Below are 20,040 nucleotides of genomic sequence, written 5' to 3'. Positions count from 1 at the left end.
CGTAGGCAACTTAATATAACGTGGGTTTCAAATTATGTATTAACCACAAGCGTTGTTCGAATAAAGTATGATGGAATATAAATCGCTTGATCGGACGCATGAAGATCAGGTCTACATGCAATCTTCGTTGAACTTTGGACCTTCAACAAATATTGATGGTTTAACGGGGGTAAATAACCGCCCTGGCCAATGGGTTTCTTATGATTATAATCTTTTTGCAGGCTGCCGATTCTTCAGGTTGAAGTCTACAAAGTCTTCAAGTTGAAATTTCAAATCCACCATATCTGCAAGTTGGAGGCTTAAATGTTCGCCAAATATTCAGGTAGAAGCCATTAAACCTACCAAGTCTTCAATGTAACGCCTTCTAAATTGCTGGTCTTAAGATGGACAATTTTTCTTTATAAAGAATGTGGACAATTTTAGTCCCTTTGCACCTGAAGCTGGTTTCTTCACGAATTTGTCCTTAAAAGAATATCTAAATTTCAGTCTTAAGGTGGACAATTTTAGTTACATTGCACCTTAAGCTTGTCTCTTTATGGATGTGTCACTAAAAGAAGCCCAACTGGTCAGTCTTAAGATGACGGAGACAATGTTGCAGTTTTAAGATGATAGAGGTAATTTTCGTATCTCACATTCTAAACTAATTGCTTCATTGATGTGATCATTATGTTACACTCCATAATAATCTGTGCTACTTGTATTAAAACAAGAAAGAATGAGTTAAGAAGGTTCAAGGAAAGTTAATCGAGTTAGTAAGAATATCGTTATATATACATGGTTTCCTTAAGTATCCCAAGGCGACACGGTTACCTAAAGGGTGTGGAATCGCGCTATGAGTATGTATATGAAGTAATGCGAGTGACCTTTTAAAGTATTTGAGATTATTAGTAATGATATAGAGGGTGGACAAAAGATATGAATACACTTTTGCGATTGGAGTTTCGTCAAAGTTTTGTGAGTTCTCTAGTTATGTTTAAGGTTATTGTGAGTCTCTGGACCCTTCGAGATGTGTATATGGATTTTTATTGATGTATATAAGTGTGTATATGTATGCATAAGAGGTTACATAAGGTTGGAAGAGGATTAGAAATTAAACAAAATGAATCGGAACAACTTCAGTAAAATTTCGGACCCGATTTTAGTCTATATTGTAGGAGGCATATCTCCTTGAATATGAGGAGTTTTAAGGTGTTTCAAAAGCCTAAAATGAAGTTCATCGAGTCTAGTTTGTAATGCAACAAACCGCTCGTCAAAATGATATCGGGATAAGGAGATATGGACGATGCAAGTTGGGCTGGCAGGGCAGCAAGTTTGGACCCGACCCAAACACTCACATTTCGGCCCATGAGGCCCATTAAACTCAATAGATAAGTCACCACTTTGCCCTATATCATTTCACACGACCTAAAACAGATCCAAAACCCTTATTTTCTCTCCCAAACCCCCTTTCTAATTGAGCCATCATATAAGCTAAATCCTAGACCCTTGACATGATATTAGTTAAAGAGAAGTTGTAGCTTAAGTTTTTTTTTGTGTTGTTAAGCAAGCAGCTGGAAAGAGGAACAAGATTCTTGAAGATTCTGATTGCTAAAGGTAATTTCAACCTCCCACTCATGTTATCAATTTGGATTAAAGGTTTAATATGGTGTATACGTGAAGGAAACGTTGATATACAAGCTAGAGAGAGAGAGAGAGCATAAGCCATGGCATTCGGCCATGGCTAGCAAAATTGGAGCTCAAATTTGTTGATCCAAAAATCAGATTTTCTAGGTATTTCAGCCCTTAGGAAGGTGATAATAACGTGGAGAATTCATTTGGAGCAACAAGAACAAGTATTAGTTCATTTCACAAATTCTAGCTAAGTGGAAAAAGCCAACTTGTTAAGGTAAGAGTTGATCATTTTTCTATGTGTTTGATGATGAAGTTGGACGTGTAGGGAATATGCAAATGTAAATTGTATGTGTGAAATTATGTATCTTGATGTTGAAGCATAGTTGTAACTTGGTAACATGAATTGCACGAATGTTGGAATGTTGTTGAATGCCGTAGGTGCTGTTTTTAATTGAAATTTGATGGGCTGATTTGAATTAATATTTTGGTTGTTGTAATCATAGATTATGTGATGAGAATGAAGGAATTTAATGGTTAGAGTTGGAGTTAAAATTGTTGTGGGTTGTTGTAAGGATTATAGAGATAATAATGTGATTTACTTGCATATGGATAGATGATGTGGTGTCGTGTGGCTGCTGTTGTATTTCCCTGAAATTTGCTGAAAAGATGGCATGAAATAAGTCGTAAGAAGTGTATATGGGCTGCTTGGTGTGTTGTAAGTGTTCGTTAGAATTTCGGGCATCGTTATGTTATAGTTTAGGGGCTGTTTTCGGCCCAATTTGGAGAAATTGTTGGATCGTTGGAAATATTATGTGAATTGTTTAGAATGTTGTTGAATGTTGTTAGTATGGGTTTGGGTTAGTATTTGAATGTATAGGCGTTGATGTTGGCTTGAAGGTAAGCCGTTGAACTGAATATTTGGAAAGTTGTCGAATGATGAAAAAGAGAGTATTAATGTAATATTGTCTTTCGGATTGGTTATTGGAGTTGCTAGGTTGGTTATTGTGGTTGTTGCTGTTGATTTTGAGCGAGTTAAATTCTCGGGATGGCCTATTTACAGGGGAAGTGCTGCCGAATTTTCTGTAGAATTTAATGTTAGTTTGGAATGAATGGCTTAAGTGCCTATGTTTAATATTGGATATTCGTTGGCATATTTGTAGACCTTGGGGAGCCCGAGGCGTAGATTGGAATTTACTTTAGATTGGCTATCTTGGAGTGCGTACGAGGTATGTAAAGCGCAACCCTTCTTTCTTTTGGCATGCCTTAGTTTTCAATAGGCTATATCACGAGCCTCGAGGAAATTCCAAATTCGAAATCCGAGCACGTTATGATCCTTATATATATTTCTTGGCATTCTTATGTATGTTGTGATGAAGTATGAACAATTATGTCTTCGAAAGCATTGATTTCCAAACTTTGTACAAAAAGTTGTTTTAAAGAATTCTGTAACTACGAAATGTCATATCTTTTGCATAAAGGCTTGGATTGCTCCAATATTTTCATAAGAGTTTGCATGATGTATAATGAGTATGTTTTCCATGAGCGGGCCCGATTCGAGTCGATACCCGTTCGTGGGTCCCGCGACTTTCCTTTATGTAATTCAGACTTTCCTTTATGTAATTCAGACGACTTTTGAAAGAATTTGGTATGATTATCATTTCGAATTTCAAATATGATCATTTTACTTATGTTTGAATTTATGATAATGATTTTATGCATATGACTACTCTTTTAACTACTAAACAAAAATTGTTTTAAATAATTCATTAAGTCTTATAAATTGTTTTGGCACTCGGAACGACTTCAGAAAGGTATGCTTCTGTAATTCATTATGACATCCGAAACTCACTTATTATGATCCCGTCTGACTTCATTGAATTGGTTTGTCATTGATATGCCTCATCGAGTCTCTGAAAATATTTATGATATTTTAACTGCATTTAGTTTCTCACTACTCTATTCGTGGATGCCCCAATGTTTCCCACACTGAGCCCGGGCCAGGATATGTTGTCAAGCGTAATCCTCTGCATTGTTCGCCGTGCCTCGATGTGAGGGGGTAGGTATACGTGTACATGGGTTTGTGGAGTATGTTGTGCCATGTACACATGTTCTGATATGATTTGCCATGGCCATCTGATATGATATACTATGTTACGGGGTTATGCCCCTATTCTGATTCTTCTGTGTTGTGGCACCAGCGTCGGGAGGGTGGCCACGTTCTGTTTGCCGAGTCCCTTGGCAGGGGCCTGTCACGACCCAGCCCCGTGGGCCGCGACTGGTGCCCTACTTGGGCACCCAAACGGACAAACATATCAAATCGTAACACACTTATCCAAATCGAATCACCCTAACACACTTATTCAGTCAGAATCACATACAGATAGCGTACACGGGCACAAATATCACACGCTGCCACAAATCATATCAAACTGACTGAGACGCATTTCAGCGCAACCATATACGTATGCATATATCAAAAAGCCGGCGAGGCTGTCAAATGTATCAAAAGCCGACAAGGCTATCAAATGACACAACGGCCCAAAACACATATACGAATGCACGCCGACAAGGCTGCCATAACGAATAGGATCATGCAAACACATCTGAACAGAAGTAGGCACACACACCCACAAATACGTCTACAGACCTCTAAACAGACCAAACAGATCATATGGCGGAACAGGGCCCCGCCGTACCCCTGAACAAATATATACATATGCATCAAATAAGTATATATACCAAAATATATGCTCTGAAATGAGAAGAGCACTCCAAACAGCAGAAGAGTGTCCTAAACTGGTGGATCACCAAACTGTGCGTCTGTACCTGCGGGCATGAAACGCAGCCCCCCGAAGAAAGGGGGTCAGTACGAAATATGTACTGAGTATGCAAAGCAGAAAATACAGAAACAAATCTGAGGCATAAACGAAATAGTAGTACAGAACATAAGTATAAATCCAACATATCAAAATTTGTTTACTTTCAAAAATATGTAAGTCATGCGTAGGGTACAGAAGAATATGGTCGCCCGCCCGTCGATGGCGCCATAACACAGCATAACACCAGAAAGTTTCAAATCTCCGTATCCCCGTCACATATCATCTCACAACATAACGCCATACACAGCATAACACCAAATATATGTGGAACCCGGCCCTCTTTTGCGAGTAGCTCGGTGAACCATAAACACAGCATAACTCCGGAGTATATCAAAATGCGCACGATAACAGAACCGGCCCGGGAACCGGCGAAAGATATAACAGAACGCACGAGCAGAGTTATGAGTAACCATATGCATAAAATCATTATCATAGACTCAAATATAAGTAAATGACCATACTTGAAATTCGAAATGATAATCATACCAAATTCTTTCAAAAGTCGTCCGAATTACATAAAGGAAAGTCGCGGGAGCCACGGACGGGTATTGACCCGAGTCGGGCCCGCCTATGAAAAACATACTTATCATACGCCATGCAAACTCCTACGAAGATATCGGAGCAATCCGAGCCTTTCTGTGAAAGATACGGCATTTCGTAGTTACGGAATTCTTTAAAACAATTTTTTTGTACTAAGTTTGGAAATCAATGCTTTCGAAGACATAATGGTTCATACTTCATCACAACATACATAAGAATGTCAAGAAATATATATAAGGATCATAACGTACTCAGATTTCGAATTTGGAATTTCCTCGAGGCTCGTGATATAGCCTATTGAAAACTAAGGCATGCCAAAAGAAAGAAGGGTTGCGCTTTACATACCTCGTACGCACTCCAAGATAGCCAATCTAAAGTAAATCCCAATCTACGCCTCGGGCTCCCCAAGGTCTACAGATATGCCAACGAATATCCAATATTAAACATAGGCACTTAAGCCATTCATTCCAAACTAACATTAAATTCTACAGAAAATTCGGCAGCATTTCCCCTATAAATAGGTCATCCCGAGAATTTAACTCGCTCAAAATCAACAACAACCACAATAACCAACCTAGTAACATCGATAATCAATTCGAAAGGCAAAATAACATTAATAGCTCTCTTTTACACCATTCGACAACTTTCCAAATATTCAATTCAACGGCTTACCTTCAAGCCAACATCAACGCCTATACATTCAAATACTAACCCAAACCCATACTAACAACATTCAAGAACATTCTAAACAATTCACATAATATTTCCAACAATCCACAATTTTTTCCATCTATGGCCGAAAACAGCCCCAACCGTGAGCAGCCCATATACACTTCTTACACCTTATTTCATGCAATATTTTCAGCAAATTTAATGAAATACTACAGCAGCTACACCACAACTACATCATCTGTCCATATACAAGTAAACCACATTATTATCATTATAATCCCTACAACAACCCACAACAAATTTAACTCCAACTCTAACCATTAAATTCCTTCATTCTCATCACATAATCCATGATAACAACAACAATAATCATATGAACATAATCATACCCTCAATCCTTTCAATTCAGCAAGTATAACAACATGTCCATAAAACAACACAACTTTAAATTTAACCATTTAATTCCTCCATAATGCTACTAAAATCAATTCATCATTCTTACTCAAAACACTCCCCTTACACGGCTCAATTTATAATTCAACATCAACATACATAACCTTTTACTTTTAACACATAATTCACAACAATAATAACAACAACCACAATCAAACCAATTTCTAACTTAAATAACTTCAATTCTGTCCATTTCATCACCAACACTTAATCATACAATTTTCTTACTTCCAATTCCACTTCATACAATTTTAATCTTTCCATTACCACACCATTAATCCAACTATACCATAAAGTGAGAAGATCTTACCTTAATTTAATCGGAGCAAATTCTACACTTGCTTGCACCAATTGCACCGCCTCTTCTTTCTTCAATTTAAATCCTAACTTGCCGCTTCCTTTGGGACATTTAAATCACCTTGGAGATTTAATCAAATTTTTTTTTTTTTAAAACAAGCCTTGCCGTGAACAGTGACGGCCGTGAACAGTGCGCCGCCGTGAATAGTAGCATCGTGAACAGTGCGCCGCCGTGAATAGTGGCGGTGTGAACAGTGGCGCGTGAACAGTGCAGCCGTGACTCTCTCTCTCTCTCTTTAAGTTTGAGAGCTTCTCCCACTAACTCTATTTTGATGGAGTTGGGAAATAAATTGTGGGTGATGGATTAGTCAACAAAAGAGGCTATATGTGCTGCCAAGATTATTAGCAACGTGTGGTGCTCTCTCTTAATTCTTTGTGAAGTGGAGAAATGAATTGTGATTGAAAATGTGGTCAACAATGTTGGCTTTGTGCTGCCCAAGAGGTCCTACACGTCCCCCACTAAAGCATGGGTCAATCAGATTTGGCCATGTGGCAGTGGGGCCCACTCAGCCCACTAATAGCTTAATTAATCCCTAATCTCCACCAATATTTTTACACTAACTGCAATTAATTAACAAATCGTGCACTTATAAAAATCAGACATTAAAAGTCCTTGTCTCATATCCTAAAATAATCTTGTCCTTGAATTTTATGTCTATTAGCTTACGAATAACCCAATGTACAAAAGTACGGGGTATAACATCCTTCCCCCCTTTAGAACATTCGTCCTCGAATGTTAAACAAGTCCTATATATGGTTATGGTGATCTCATAACAAATCAATTGTAACTCGAACTTATCTATCATGATGTGCCTCTCTTTGCTTAGCCTAATGTCATTCTCCACTTGACATCTATTAATAACATTCCTTTCTCTCCCATAATAATCCAATCATAATCATCCACCCCCGTAATTAATTTCTAGGGAAATTTCGGCAGAGTTTACTCTGTATTTCTTCCTATCTCAAAACCTGCACACAGGAAATACCAACAATGCCTCACAGGGCCAACATATATATGCATATATCGTATTGTATCATAGCCACACAGGGCTCCCAATATTAACAACAGTATGAAAATGATGGACTTACCTCGTATGTCTAATCCAAACTGCACCTGTTACACTTTCCTGTTTACCTTCCCTTTCAATCTTTAACTTTACATTTCAATCGTACTTCAAATACCTTCCCCGACATACATTTTTTTTTCATACCATCTCTTACCTGTGTACGGTATAGCTTCCAACATCATCGGTCACTTTCTTACGTCGATACTGTCCTCCAGCTGAAATTTAAGGTTAGTAAAAAGAGATTCATTTCTTACGGCTGGCTCTATCGCACGATCTAAGATTCAAAGAAAGGAAACATCCTAAATGTCCTGTAGCCTCCTGTTTATAGATGTGGTGCACAACACACCGATAAACAAGACTCTACTAGACACGGTCTGTAGACATCCCAAGGACAAACTGCTCTGATACCACTTCTGTCACGACCCAGCCCCGTGGGCCGCGACTGGTGCCCTACTTGGGCACCCAAACGGACAAACATATCAAATCGTAACACACTTATCCAAATCGAATCACCCTAACACACTTATTCAGTCAGAATCACATACAGATAGCGTACACGGGCACAAATATCACACGCTGCCACAAATCATATCAAACTGACTGAGACGCATTTCAGCGCAACCATATACGTATGCATATATCAAAAAGCCGGCGAGGCTGTCAAATGTATCAAAAGCCGACAAGGCTATCAAATGACACAACGGCCCAAAACACATATACGAATGCACGCCGACAAGGCTGCCATAACGAATAGGATCATGCAAACACATCTGAATAGAAGTAGGCACACACACCCACAAATACGTCTACAGACCTCTAAACAGACCAAACAGATCATATGGCGGAACAGGGCCCCGCCGTACCCCTGAACAAATATATACATATGCATCAAATAAGTATATATACCAAAATATATGCTCTGAAATGAGAAGAGCACTCCAAACAGCAGAAGAGTGTCCTAAACTGGTGGATCACCAAACTGTGCGTCTGTACCTGCGGGCATGAAACGCAGCCCCCCGAAGAAAGGGGGTCAGTACGAAATATGTACTGAGTATGCAAAGCAGAAAATACAGAAACAAATCTGAGGCATAAACGAAATAGTAGTACAGAACATAAGTATAAATCCAACATATCAAAATTTGTTTACTTTCAAAAATATGTAAGTCATGCGTAGGGTACAGAAGAATATGGTCGCCCGCCCGTCGATGGCGCCATAACACAGCATAACACCAGAAAGTTTCAAATCTCCGTATCCCCGTCACATATCATCTCACAACATAACGCCATACACAGCATAACACCAAATATATGTGGAACCCGGCCCTCTTTTGCGAGTAGCTCGGTGAACCATAAACACAGCATAACTCCGGAGTATATCAAAATGCGCACGATAACAGAACCGGCCCGGGAACCGGCGAAAGATATAACAGAACGCACGAGCAGAGTTATGAGTAACCATATGCATAAAATCATTATCATAGACTCAAATATAAGTAAATGACCATACTTGAAATTCGAAATGATAATCATACCAAATTCTTTCAAAAGTCGTCCGAATTACATAAAGGAAAGTCGCGGGAGCCACGGACGGGTATTGACCCGAGTCGGGCCCGCCTATGAAAAACATACTTATCATACGCCATGCAAACTCCTACGAAGATATCGGAGCAATCCGAGCCTTTCTGTGAAAGATACGGCATTTCGTAGTTACGGAATTCTTTAAAACAATTTTTTTGTACTAAGTTTGGAAATCAATGCTTTCGAAGACATAATGGTTCATACTTCATCACAACATACATAAGAATGTCAAGAAATATATATAAGGATCATAACGTACTCAGATTTCGAATTTGGAATTTCCTCGAGGCTCGTGATATAGCCTATTGAAAACTAAGGCATGCCAAAAGAAAGAAGGGTTGCGCTTTACATACCTCGTACGCACTCCAAGATAGCCAATCTAAAGTAAATCCCAATCTACGCCTCGGGCTCCCCAAGGTCTACAGATATGCCAACGAATATCCAATATTAAACATAGGCACTTAAGCCATTCATTCCAAACTAACATTAAATTCTACAGAAAATTCGGCAGCATTTCCCCTATAAATAGGTCATCCCGAGAATTTAACTCGCTCAAAATCAACAACAACCACAATAACCAACCTAGTAACATCGATAATCAATTCGAAAGGCAAAATAACATTAATAGCTCTCTTTTACACCATTCGACAACTTTCCAAATATTCAATTCAACGGCTTACCTTCAAGCCAACATCAACGCCTATACATTCAAATACTAACCCAAACCCATACTAACAACATTCAAGAACATTCTAAACAATTCACATAATATTTCCAACAATCCACAATTTTTTCCATCTATGGCCGAAAACAGCCCCAACCGTGAGCAGCCCATATACACTTCTTACACCTTATTTCATGCAATATTTTCAGCAAATTTAATGAAATACTACAGCAGCTACACCACAACTACATCATCTGTCCATATACAAGTAAACCACATTATTATCATTATAATCCCTACAACAACCCACAACAAATTTAACTCCAACTCTAACCATTAAATTCCTTCATTCTCATCACATAATCCATGATAACAACAACAATAATCATATGAACATAATCATACCCTCAATCCTTTCAATTCAGCAAGTATAACAACATGTCCATAAAACAACACAACTTTAAATTTAACCATTTAATTCCTCCATAATGCTACTAAAATCAATTCATCATTCTTACTCAAAACACTCCCCTTACACGGCTCAATTTATAATTCAACATCAACATACATAACCTTTTACTTTTAACACATAATTCACAACAATAATAACAACAACCACAATCAAACCAATTTCTAACTTAAATAACTTCAATTCTGTCCATTTCATCACCAACACTTAATCATACAATTTTCTTACTTCCAATTCCACTTCATACAATTTTAATCTTTCCATTACCACACCATTAATCCAACTATACCATAAAGTGAGAAGATCTTACCTTAATTTAATCGGAGCAAATTCTACACTTGCTTGCACCAATTGCACCGCCTCTTCTTTCTTCAATTTAAATCCTAACTTGCCGCTTCCTTTGGGACATTTAAATCACCTTGGAGATTTAATCAAATTTTTTTTTTTTTTAAAACAAGCCTTGCCGTGAACAGTGACGGCCGTGAACAGTGCGCCGCCGTGAATAGTAGCATCGTGAACAGTGCGCCGCCGTGAATAGTGGCGGTGTGAACAGTGGCGCGTGAACAGTGCAGCCGTGACTCTCTCTCTCTCTCTTTAAGTTTGAGAGCTTCTCCCACTAACTCTATTTTGATGGAGTTGGGAAATAAATTGTGGGTGATGGATTAGTCAACAAAAGAGGCTATATGTGCTGCCAAGATTATTAGCAACGTGTGGTGCTCTCTCTTAATTCTTTGTGAAGTGGAGAAATGAATTGTGATTGAAAATGTGGTCAACAATGTTGGCTTTGTGCTGCCCAAGAGGTCCTACACGTCCCCCACTAAAGCATGGGTCAATCAGATTTGGCCATGTGGCAGTGGGGCCCACTCAGCCCACTAATAGCTTAATTAATCCCTAATCTCCACCAATATTTTTACACTAACTGCAATTAATTAACAAATCGTGCACTTATAAAAATCAAACATTAAAAGTCCTTGTCTCATATCCTAAAATAATCTTGTCCTTGAATTTTATGTCCATTAGCTTACGAATAACCCAATGTACAAAAGTACGGGGTATAACAGGGCCGGATTTGATATGACATATGTTTCTGTACACACTCCGCATGTTTTGAAGATATGTATTTGATACTTTGGATTTTCTACTCACTTTTTCTGTACGTTCTGTACCAGTTATGATTTTGTTTCTGTAATTCAGGTTTTACATATTCAGTACATATTTCGTACTGACCCCCTTTCTTCGGGGGCTGCGTTTTCATGCCGCGCAGGTACCGACGACAGGTTTGCTGATCCGTCCGTCTAGGATATCTTTTCTGCCATTTGGAGCGCTCTTTTATTCAGAGCCCATCTTTTGGTACAGTCTGTCACTACTGTATATATATATTCTCGTTCATGGGTACGGCGGGGCCCTGTCCCGTTATATGATTCTGTCGGTCTGTTTAGAGGTCTGTAGACATGTTTGTGGGTTGGGGTCTTTCTGTACGGATGCGTGTATATGTTGTGTTTGGGCGATCCCATTCGCCGCGGCGGCCGGTCCGCATATGTTTAAATGTTGCTTTGTTGGCCCTGGGTGGTCATTGTTGGTATTATCTGTGCGCAGGGTTAATTTGGATAGTCTGTAAAACAAAGGAAACTCTGCCGAAATTTTTCTGGAAATTATCTAAATATTGAAATATAGCCTTGTCGGCTTCTGCTATATACTTGAATGCGTTTGATAATATTCGTTCTCAACTCTGTTTAAAAATGATGATTTAGTTTGTATGTCCGTTTGGGTGCCCAAGTAGGGCACCAGTCGCGGCCCACGGGGCTGGGTCGTGACACATTAAAAGACTGTTTGATTTGCCAGCCTTTAAAGAGAGATAATTTTAATCACTTTTGACCCCAAGACTAACTTCTTCATGCATGGTTCATCCCTTTGAACAAGAACAATGTCCTTTTGGTCTAAGAAAAAAAAAAGGAGAATAAAAATGATTAAAAAGGGGGAGAAATTATAAACTGATTCTCAATCTCTTGAAAGGACTCAATAAATTGTGTTTGAAAATCTTATAAACTGAGTAACTTCTTTTTTTTAATATTTAGTTCAAATAAATACTTTTGCCAAAAAATCAAAAGTTGAGTTTGTAATCTCATAAACTCCAACACTTTAAAAATAGACGCCACCTTAGAGAGTATTGGGTATGTTACTATGTTTGACTCATGAGTGAACTCTCTTTTTCCTATCTCAGGGGTGAATCCATCAGTTTTGAATGATTCGTTCAAAAGAGATTGCTTTGAATGATAATGACTCCCTTGAAATATATATAAATAAATAATAAAGACAAAAGAAATATATGAGTAAGAAAACTAATTATATGAAAAAATGCAGTCAGAGGCGCAAGCTAGGTTTCATAATGCAAGTTTATGATGAATCAACATAAAAGAAAAGCAGAGAGCCTGCGTACTAGCACTTCTTATTGGTCGGATGATTCACTTAAAAAAATGCAAAATACAACATCCAAGTCAAAATCTTAAAGAAATAGATAGATTAATGTAATAACTTTATAAACAGTTTGAAAATCCTTAAACAACTCGCGTGATGCAATTATATAACTCAATATCTTTCCACGTGTCACGTGTGTAACACGATGTTGGTTTTCGTACGTGAACTTTTAAAGACAGACTTGAGAAAGGTGAAAATGAAATTACCAAAAGATTGACTATGATACTACGTGAAAGCATATAATCACTCAATCCAAAATCTTCAGATATTTGAAGTTCCTTTTGCAATAGTCCTTTATTGCATAAGCCTGGAGTTTGGTTTGGCACCAAATAAAATGATAGTTATTTCCAAAAAATTGCACGTCTAATGTAATTCTTTCCTGCAAACCATCACAAGGTAGCTATGCACTAACTCAAACAGATGGAAGAATCTTCATAACATTAGAAACGATCATGTCGAGCAGTTAATAAAAATGAAAACATGTTTAAATTTGGAAAGACACTAGAAAAATTTACATCTCCATAGAGTTTGTACATCATTACAAGAACCTTCACTTTCATTTTTCTATATCAAGTTCACAGGAACTGCCAAAAATCTTGGTGATCCTCACTTGATTAAAAATCAAAAGAAATTTACAAAAAGTCTTAAGAACAAAAAGGTAGCGGAAACTGCTTAAATCACTGTTGATGGACTTCATTAGGGGCAGAGGTGCTCAACTCTATGGTACTAGAGTTTGGATGTGCAAGAGAAGCTTCAATATCTTTTCCATCCGAAGAATCTACATATTTAAGATATTGCTCGATATCTTTTGGATCTGAGCTGCCAAATTTACTAAGATGCCATATTCCAGTTGTTTTATGCCTTCTTTCACTAATTGCAATTGAAATGTCATTCGGAAAGAGGTCTCTCAGAACAAAGGCATAGATGATGGTTGTCACAAGGAGCGCGGTTACTGCGAGTGTAGAAATTGAGCAAAGTATGACGACTAGACACTTTGTCACAATGTTGGTAACTACGGCTGAATATCTGATGGTGGCAATAGCAGCTCCGGTCATGGGAAAAGTATACGCCCACCAAGCCAATGAAAACCTGAAGTTAACAAATGAGGCTAGCTTTTAACATTAAGCAAAGATGAAGAGGAATAAGAGAGCTTTACAGGACAAAGGAAAATTACACATACCTGATGCCTCGGAAGAAATTAATACGAACAGCCTGTAAAGGAACAAGAATAAAGGATTAGCCTAACACTCGAACATAAATATTTTGAGGACTAAAGTAGCAATATGATTCTCATTAACCGGTGTGTTTGGTATGAACGAAATGTTTTCATCGAAATAGTGGTTTTCTTACAATTAGAATGGAATATCACTTATGGAACTTGTTTTCCCTACTCCCACCAAGTCATTTTCCTGATTTTTACTGAACTTTTTTCATAGAGAAAAAATTTTGACCAACAAACTTGAGAAAATTGCGATGTCAAACACGCCCTATGTTCAGATACTTGATATCACATCTTGTATATTCAATTCTCTATCGTTGTTGACATCACAAATCTCCAAGGATGAAGTATGAACTCGACAGTATCCTGAAACTTTACTAGACTACAAAATATATGCCACGTGCTGGCTTCAGCATTAACTCGGTACGATAGACCTGAGTAAGAAGTTCAGAATACAGCTGAACCATGTGGAAGAAACTGCCAATAAACCTTTCAGAAATAATTAGAGATGATTTTCTATTCCTGGCTGACCAGAAAGGTTATGATGTATTTGAATGCTAAATGTGCCTAGCATAATGACTTACCAGTGAGAAATAAAGGAACAGGGCGATGAAATAAGAAATCCGAGATCCATAATCAAAGGACCCTTGGATTGCTGCCCATGCCATAGAAGCAACACTAGGTGCAGCAACAAATAGAAAGAAGACCGGATGAAGATCCTTTGGCAGCGTTTGATTTGTTGGAAGTCTTTGGTAAAGTGTCACAAATAGGACAGCATAATGAGCCAATCCAACAGCATAGAAGAAAATCGGGCCTTCTTTTAGTCCCATGGATGCACCAAGCAAAGCGCCAACAAAATTTCCAACAACAGAGAGATGATTTACGGGATTAGCAACCTTTGAGAGCCTTCGTTGTCCTCCAGACATCCATTGTCCGTATATCTTAAGCTCTAAGCAAAATATTGGGGTCATAAGGATGTACCATAAAGCTTCGGGCAGGTTTTTAGTAACTGATGGTGGAACTCCTAGTGCTAAGAATAGAAGTGCTATCCAGGGAGCAAAGAAGAAGTTAACACGTAACGGGTGATAGTACTCCCGACGAACTGCTTCAAAGTAAAAAATGATTTTGAGAGCATAAGTGACAGCAACAATGGCCATAAGGGCCACGGATATGCACCAAAGGACGAGATTCACGTTCAAGCTTACGTGGAGGAATGTTGTTGAGGGAGAAGCGGCCAGAGCTTTCCACATAATAGCTTGGCTACTAACACCAAGACAGATTCCAAAGGAAGAAATAGGATACCGAAGAAGGAAAGGCCATTTCTTGTCCTCTGGAAGAATACTTTGCTCAGAAGCCTGTAAGAGGAAAAAGCATGTGTTACCAACACTTAATTCACCGTATTAGTGTTCTCAGACTAAAAAGGAAAGAAAGAAAAGACACTTCATCGTATAAGTACAGAAATGGTTATCTCAAAAGTATCAGTTTAACAAACATTATCTTTTCAGATACATGAATTCAATTTTCAATTTAGGCATGCAACTTCTTGGTTTTAAAGCCAAAAAGACATACAGACACATGGATCTGCTCTTACTTAGATGACTAAACATGCCATCACAGAATAAATACTTAAAGTCAAGGACAAATTCCATCCTTCAAATACCTATGCAGGTTTCAACCAAGTAATTGAATGTCATATACAAATGAATGCACAAAATCAATATGTATGTAACTGCCCCTAAAATGCTATTCATTTTTCACTTTCTTTTCCAATGTTTACTTGAAAGATCCAAACTGGAAATGCATTAATGCTTTCATGATCTCAACATGCTAGTAATCCTTAAAAGTTTATCTTCATTTGAAGCAAATTTCTGCAGACGAATAAAATGGTGGGTGAAACCAAGGAGAAAAGCTTACCCGTAGAGTATCCAACTCTGGTCCCTCCAAGGCAGCAAAGTATCGGTCTACAGGAATATTTTCTACCTCTGCAGTCGGTCGAGAGTTTGACTCTTGCTGTGCTTCCTGGTTCTTTCCTCGCATTGTTAATTGTCTCTCAAGTTTACCAGACCATGTTTTGAAAGAGTCGAACCTTGGATCCCTTTGCTTAATAATCTTGGGATTTTTTGATGGAAAGTCTGAATAGCTGAGAAGTTTCCCAATAGCAGGAGCCTGAGGAGATGCAGTACTTCTTGGCATTGGCTGAGAATAAAACTTGACCTTTTTATTATGATTAGTACCAGCATCGGTTGATGTAGTAGCAGAATCAGAAGTGTCAATATTGCTGAATATAATCTCATTATTATCACTGAAGACAACTCTTTTTTGGCTTGGTAAGTGAGCTGCCAAAGGAGAGGGTGGCATGCTAATAGAAACCGAATGCTTCCTTTCATGTGGTCGTTCAGTAGCAGCTTCAGTTTCCTACCAAGATCAATAGAGAGTATTAGGTCAGTGAAATGTCGCACTGAATTACTGAGTAATATCAAAGATTTACACTCTAGTGGCATTAAGATAGTTCCTTCTCTGTCTAAATGAAGTGAAGACGCTACATAGGAAGATGTTGAAAATTCCAAGATCAGAGATGTAAAATGTTTCAAGATAAGAATAAAATAGACAAAATGTGAGCGACATATTAAAAATAGGATAATTTGCATGTAATGGCCAGCAGTAAACTTATGGTTAATGGTGCAGTTAATCTGACATTCAATTCCCTAGCCAAATATTCATTCTAATTTTTGGTTTTTGACTTATAAGATTTCACCAGCTAGTATATCTTCACTAAATCAAGTTTTGATATCCGCATATCCTGTGCGAAACTAGCGCTTTGGAACTGATTAAAAATAAAGAGAGAGTCATGACTGGTAGTTCTGTTGTAAAAAGTTTGAGACGGCAAATTCTTATCTCAAGTCCAAAAATTAGGCCTTTAAGTAATTTCTGATGACTTTGATCTTTAGCTACATATTTTAGGCCCAGTCTATCTGGAATGGATTTGTTCTTCTGCTCTTTAAAGATTTCTAAATATGATAAAGGCAACATCGACCACCGAGAGCTTCTCAAGATAATTACACAAAGACCGCTGAGAAAGATATTTATGTAAAAAGTAAGGTATAGATTTAGAATGAACAAATCAAGTCAGCACTTATATGGAAAATAACTTGTATCTGTAAATGAAGCTTCCAATCAACTTGAACAGAATCATACAGCTCAAGCTATTGTTAGTAAATTATGCTTGAAAGCAATAAGATTTTGTCTAATAATAATTTACTCCTTGGTTCATAACAGACGCAACAAGTTGAGGCTACTAAAACCTACAACCTTAGCTGAACGGTCCTTCTTAATCCATGAGCCACAACAGCTAGATTAACTGTAAGGGTAGTAAAGGCACAAACAATCGCAAGATAAGAAGATTCATCAAGTCCATCGAAATGTGGATACAATCAAATACAACTAAAGAAGGCAGCATCTAACCACTTTTAATATTACTAAGACAAAAGACTTACCCTGACAGCTGAATCCTGAAAGTGAGATCCAGCTTGATCCAGTTGATTACTGACATTCTCTATTATGCTATCAAAGTCATCCATTTCATCTGAAATGAATTTGATAAGCGGTGGAAGTAGTATTTCGGTAGAATTTTCCCTATCGGAATTAGTGAGTCCACTTGTTTCCATGGCTATACTACAGGATCTGAAAGAGACAATAATCTTATCAGTAGGTATGTGCTACAAACACAGGAAATGATAAACATAATTTTCGTATGCTATGAGCATAAATAAAAGATCCTGTATATGTTCCATGGGTTCCAATGGTTGACTTACACCGATGGCTTGTTTGAATGAATGTCAATTTTTCTCATACATGAGTTCCAGAACAAATTTAAATACAACTATAAGAGTTCCTTTAGTAAAGTTACAGAAAAATCCAATACATTTACGCTTTCCCTTTAATGATCCCCGCTAGCAACCGCTCTATAACTGTCATCTTTTACTTTTCACAGACCACAAGAAATCTGTTCTACGAGAACAAGTATACATTCTGATACACTGGGAAATTTTGTGAATTCAAGAGCTACGACAAGCTTACCTCCTTTTTTGTTCTGCTTCTCTAATGCTGATTATTATGCAATTGAAATATACTCCCCCTTAATCAGCTACAGTACTTAGATTGAATGAAGCTCTTTCTTGTAGCACCAAAAGATCTGATTTTTTTCCCTCTGAGAGGAGATATAAATGACAAAGAAATATCAGCCGAGGTCGACTAGTAACAACCAAGATTTAGAGAAAAACCCACGTCTGCAAGACAAAGAAGAAGAATAAATAGGATAATTCATGCATAGTTCTAGGAAGCACACATCAGTCACATCATATTTGTTATGGATACAGCTGCCATGTATGAAAATAATATCCTTTTAGTAAAACATAAACAATATGAAACCAAGAAAGTCACGAGCTTAGAATTTCAATGTACTGTGGTAGGTGAAAAATGAATATAGAAGGTACAAGCTTGAATATTTGTCCTCCATTTTATTGACAGATTTGACTGCTAACTCTTTGCCAGCTAATAAGCTGAACAAACATGTATACTTGTTGAACACATTTGGATTGTATTTTTTCACCCCTGACTACAACTTTCGAATTCGAGCCTTGACAACAGAGAATACAATGATATATTGATAGGAGAATACTCTTAGCAGGCCTACCCCAAGTGAAACCGAATTAGTCAGAACCAGAAGCAAGAACACTACTAATGTGAAAATAATTTCAACAAAGACACAGATGAAATCATCAGAATTCAATTTCAACCTGCATATGACTCATACAATCTCAATACAAAAGGTACTAAATAGAAAACTGTAATTAATTCTGAGCAAATGAGAGAGAGAAAACCAAATAAGTATAATACTTTTGGCAGCTTCTGTACTTTTGGCAAGTAAACCAATTAAGTCAATATCCGTAGTTTTGGGTACCCACTCATAGTACCTCATTTCATTAAATAAACTGCTTGGACAATAGTGAAACAGCGGAGGTTCTCGACAAAATAATTTACTCTTAAGAGTTCTCCAAAAAAGGTAACATAACGAAATATAATATAACCTACCTATTAATGTCAAAGGATTGACAAAATATAATAGAAATCAAGGGTACAGATGCCAACAAAATAAGAGCCCAGACTTATTGATACTCCAAGATACTTTTCAGCTTCATATAAAATATAGTACACAATACAGCAAGTGGTATGATATAAAACTCCAGCCTGCAGGCTTGTAATGATATATATTCTTCTAGCTGCATTAAAAACTATAGGTGAAGAAAGAAAATGATATATAAGGAATTCGATGTACCATATTGTATAGAAATTGTCATTGAGAAGTAACTCAAAAATAGACAGCCAAGAATTAGGGAAAGCATCAAAGCATCTTGAGCCGTCGATTAAATGACTGCCTAGCAACTAATTATACACGAAACCATTAAAAAATACATCTCTAAGTCAAACACGACATGTGTAATTGTTTATATCTATTGAAAAAGCCCCTGCATACAGCAATGTATTAGGCATGTCTAAATTATACCGTAGCTATGATAGATTTACACATAATACAGCAATCAGATGGTTAACTAGGTCAATCACGGCTTTTAATTTCTTGAGATGACCAAGGACTATATAATTAAGAGTTTAATTAACTTTTATATACTAGAAATATATTTTACACAATTAGGTTACATAAAAGAATACTAGAAATACGTAGCTAACAGCCCATAATAAGATGAATCCATATAACGGCTTTTAATTTCTTGAGATGACCACTCTAATTTGTTGCACAAGGGAACTTGCATTAAGAATATATTTTGTATACACGAATATGCTTTACACTATCAACCTACTTAAAAGAATAGTATAGGTAATTGCCTATAATAAGATGAATTTATAACTCAGAAATAAGGCAACCTATATGTTAAATAATATTTGATAGTACCGTACTACATTATATATGAGTTGAATCCTATAAATAATACACCAAGTTTTTGGGAGTCTTTTAACTTGCTAAAGCAATTTTGATTTCT

The 20,040-nt window shown here is 37.3% G+C and overlaps 1 protein-coding gene and 3 long non-coding RNA genes across 9 annotated transcripts; 1 reads left to right on the top strand and 3 right to left on the bottom strand.

Moving 5' to 3' along the window:
- Nucleotides 1–1,113: 1,113 nt before the first annotated feature.
- Nucleotides 1,114–11,982, top strand: LOC132639497 (uncharacterized). Its single transcript, XR_009582112.1, has 3 exons — nucleotides 1,114–1,885; nucleotides 2,772–2,837; nucleotides 11,555–11,982. It is a non-coding gene; the product is annotated as an uncharacterized LOC132639497 (long non-coding RNA).
- LOC132607403 (uncharacterized) lies at nucleotides 3,937–7,225 on the bottom strand. The gene is made up of 3 exons (XR_009570266.1): nucleotides 6,466–7,225; nucleotides 5,376–5,441; nucleotides 3,937–4,437 (listed from the first exon to the last, which is right to left on the bottom strand). It is a non-coding gene; the product is annotated as an uncharacterized LOC132607403 (long non-coding RNA).
- Nucleotides 7,929–11,300, bottom strand: LOC132607349 (uncharacterized). The gene is made up of 3 exons (XR_009570257.1): nucleotides 10,601–11,300; nucleotides 9,511–9,576; nucleotides 7,929–8,572 (listed from the first exon to the last, which is right to left on the bottom strand). It is a non-coding gene; the product is annotated as an uncharacterized LOC132607349 (long non-coding RNA).
- A 1,204-nt stretch (nucleotides 11,983–13,186) lies between the features above and the next one.
- Nucleotides 13,187–19,277, bottom strand: LOC132639464 (S-type anion channel SLAH2-like). Of its 6 annotated transcripts, none has more exons than XM_060355909.1 (7): nucleotides 19,076–19,277; nucleotides 18,062–18,270; nucleotides 17,479–17,665; nucleotides 15,899–16,399; nucleotides 14,569–15,339; nucleotides 13,946–13,977; nucleotides 13,187–13,854 (listed from the first exon to the last, which is right to left on the bottom strand). In XM_060355909.1, exons 3-7 carry the CDS (start codon nucleotides 17,647–17,649, stop codon nucleotides 13,443–13,445), a joined length of 1,887 nt encoding a protein of 628 aa, XP_060211892.1. In that variant the 5' UTR covers nucleotides 17,650–17,665; nucleotides 18,062–18,270; nucleotides 19,076–19,277; the 3' UTR covers nucleotides 13,187–13,442. The 6 variants fall into 6 exon arrangements, with proteins under 6 accessions (XP_060211892.1, XP_060211908.1, XP_060211900.1 ...); XM_060355925.1 differs by having other exon boundaries at nucleotides 18,062–18,191; XM_060355917.1 differs by lacking the exon at nucleotides 19,076–19,277 and adding an exon at nucleotides 18,881–19,031.
- Between the last annotated feature and the right edge of the window lie 763 nt (nucleotides 19,278–20,040).

This window comes from Lycium barbarum, chromosome 1 (assembly GCF_019175385.1).
Source record: "Lycium barbarum isolate Lr01 chromosome 1, ASM1917538v2, whole genome shotgun sequence".
Taxonomy (NCBI): domain Eukaryota; kingdom Viridiplantae; phylum Streptophyta; class Magnoliopsida; order Solanales; family Solanaceae; genus Lycium; species Lycium barbarum.
Note: the sequence above shows the minus strand (reverse complement) of the source record. Positions and strands in the feature narration are given on the sequence as shown.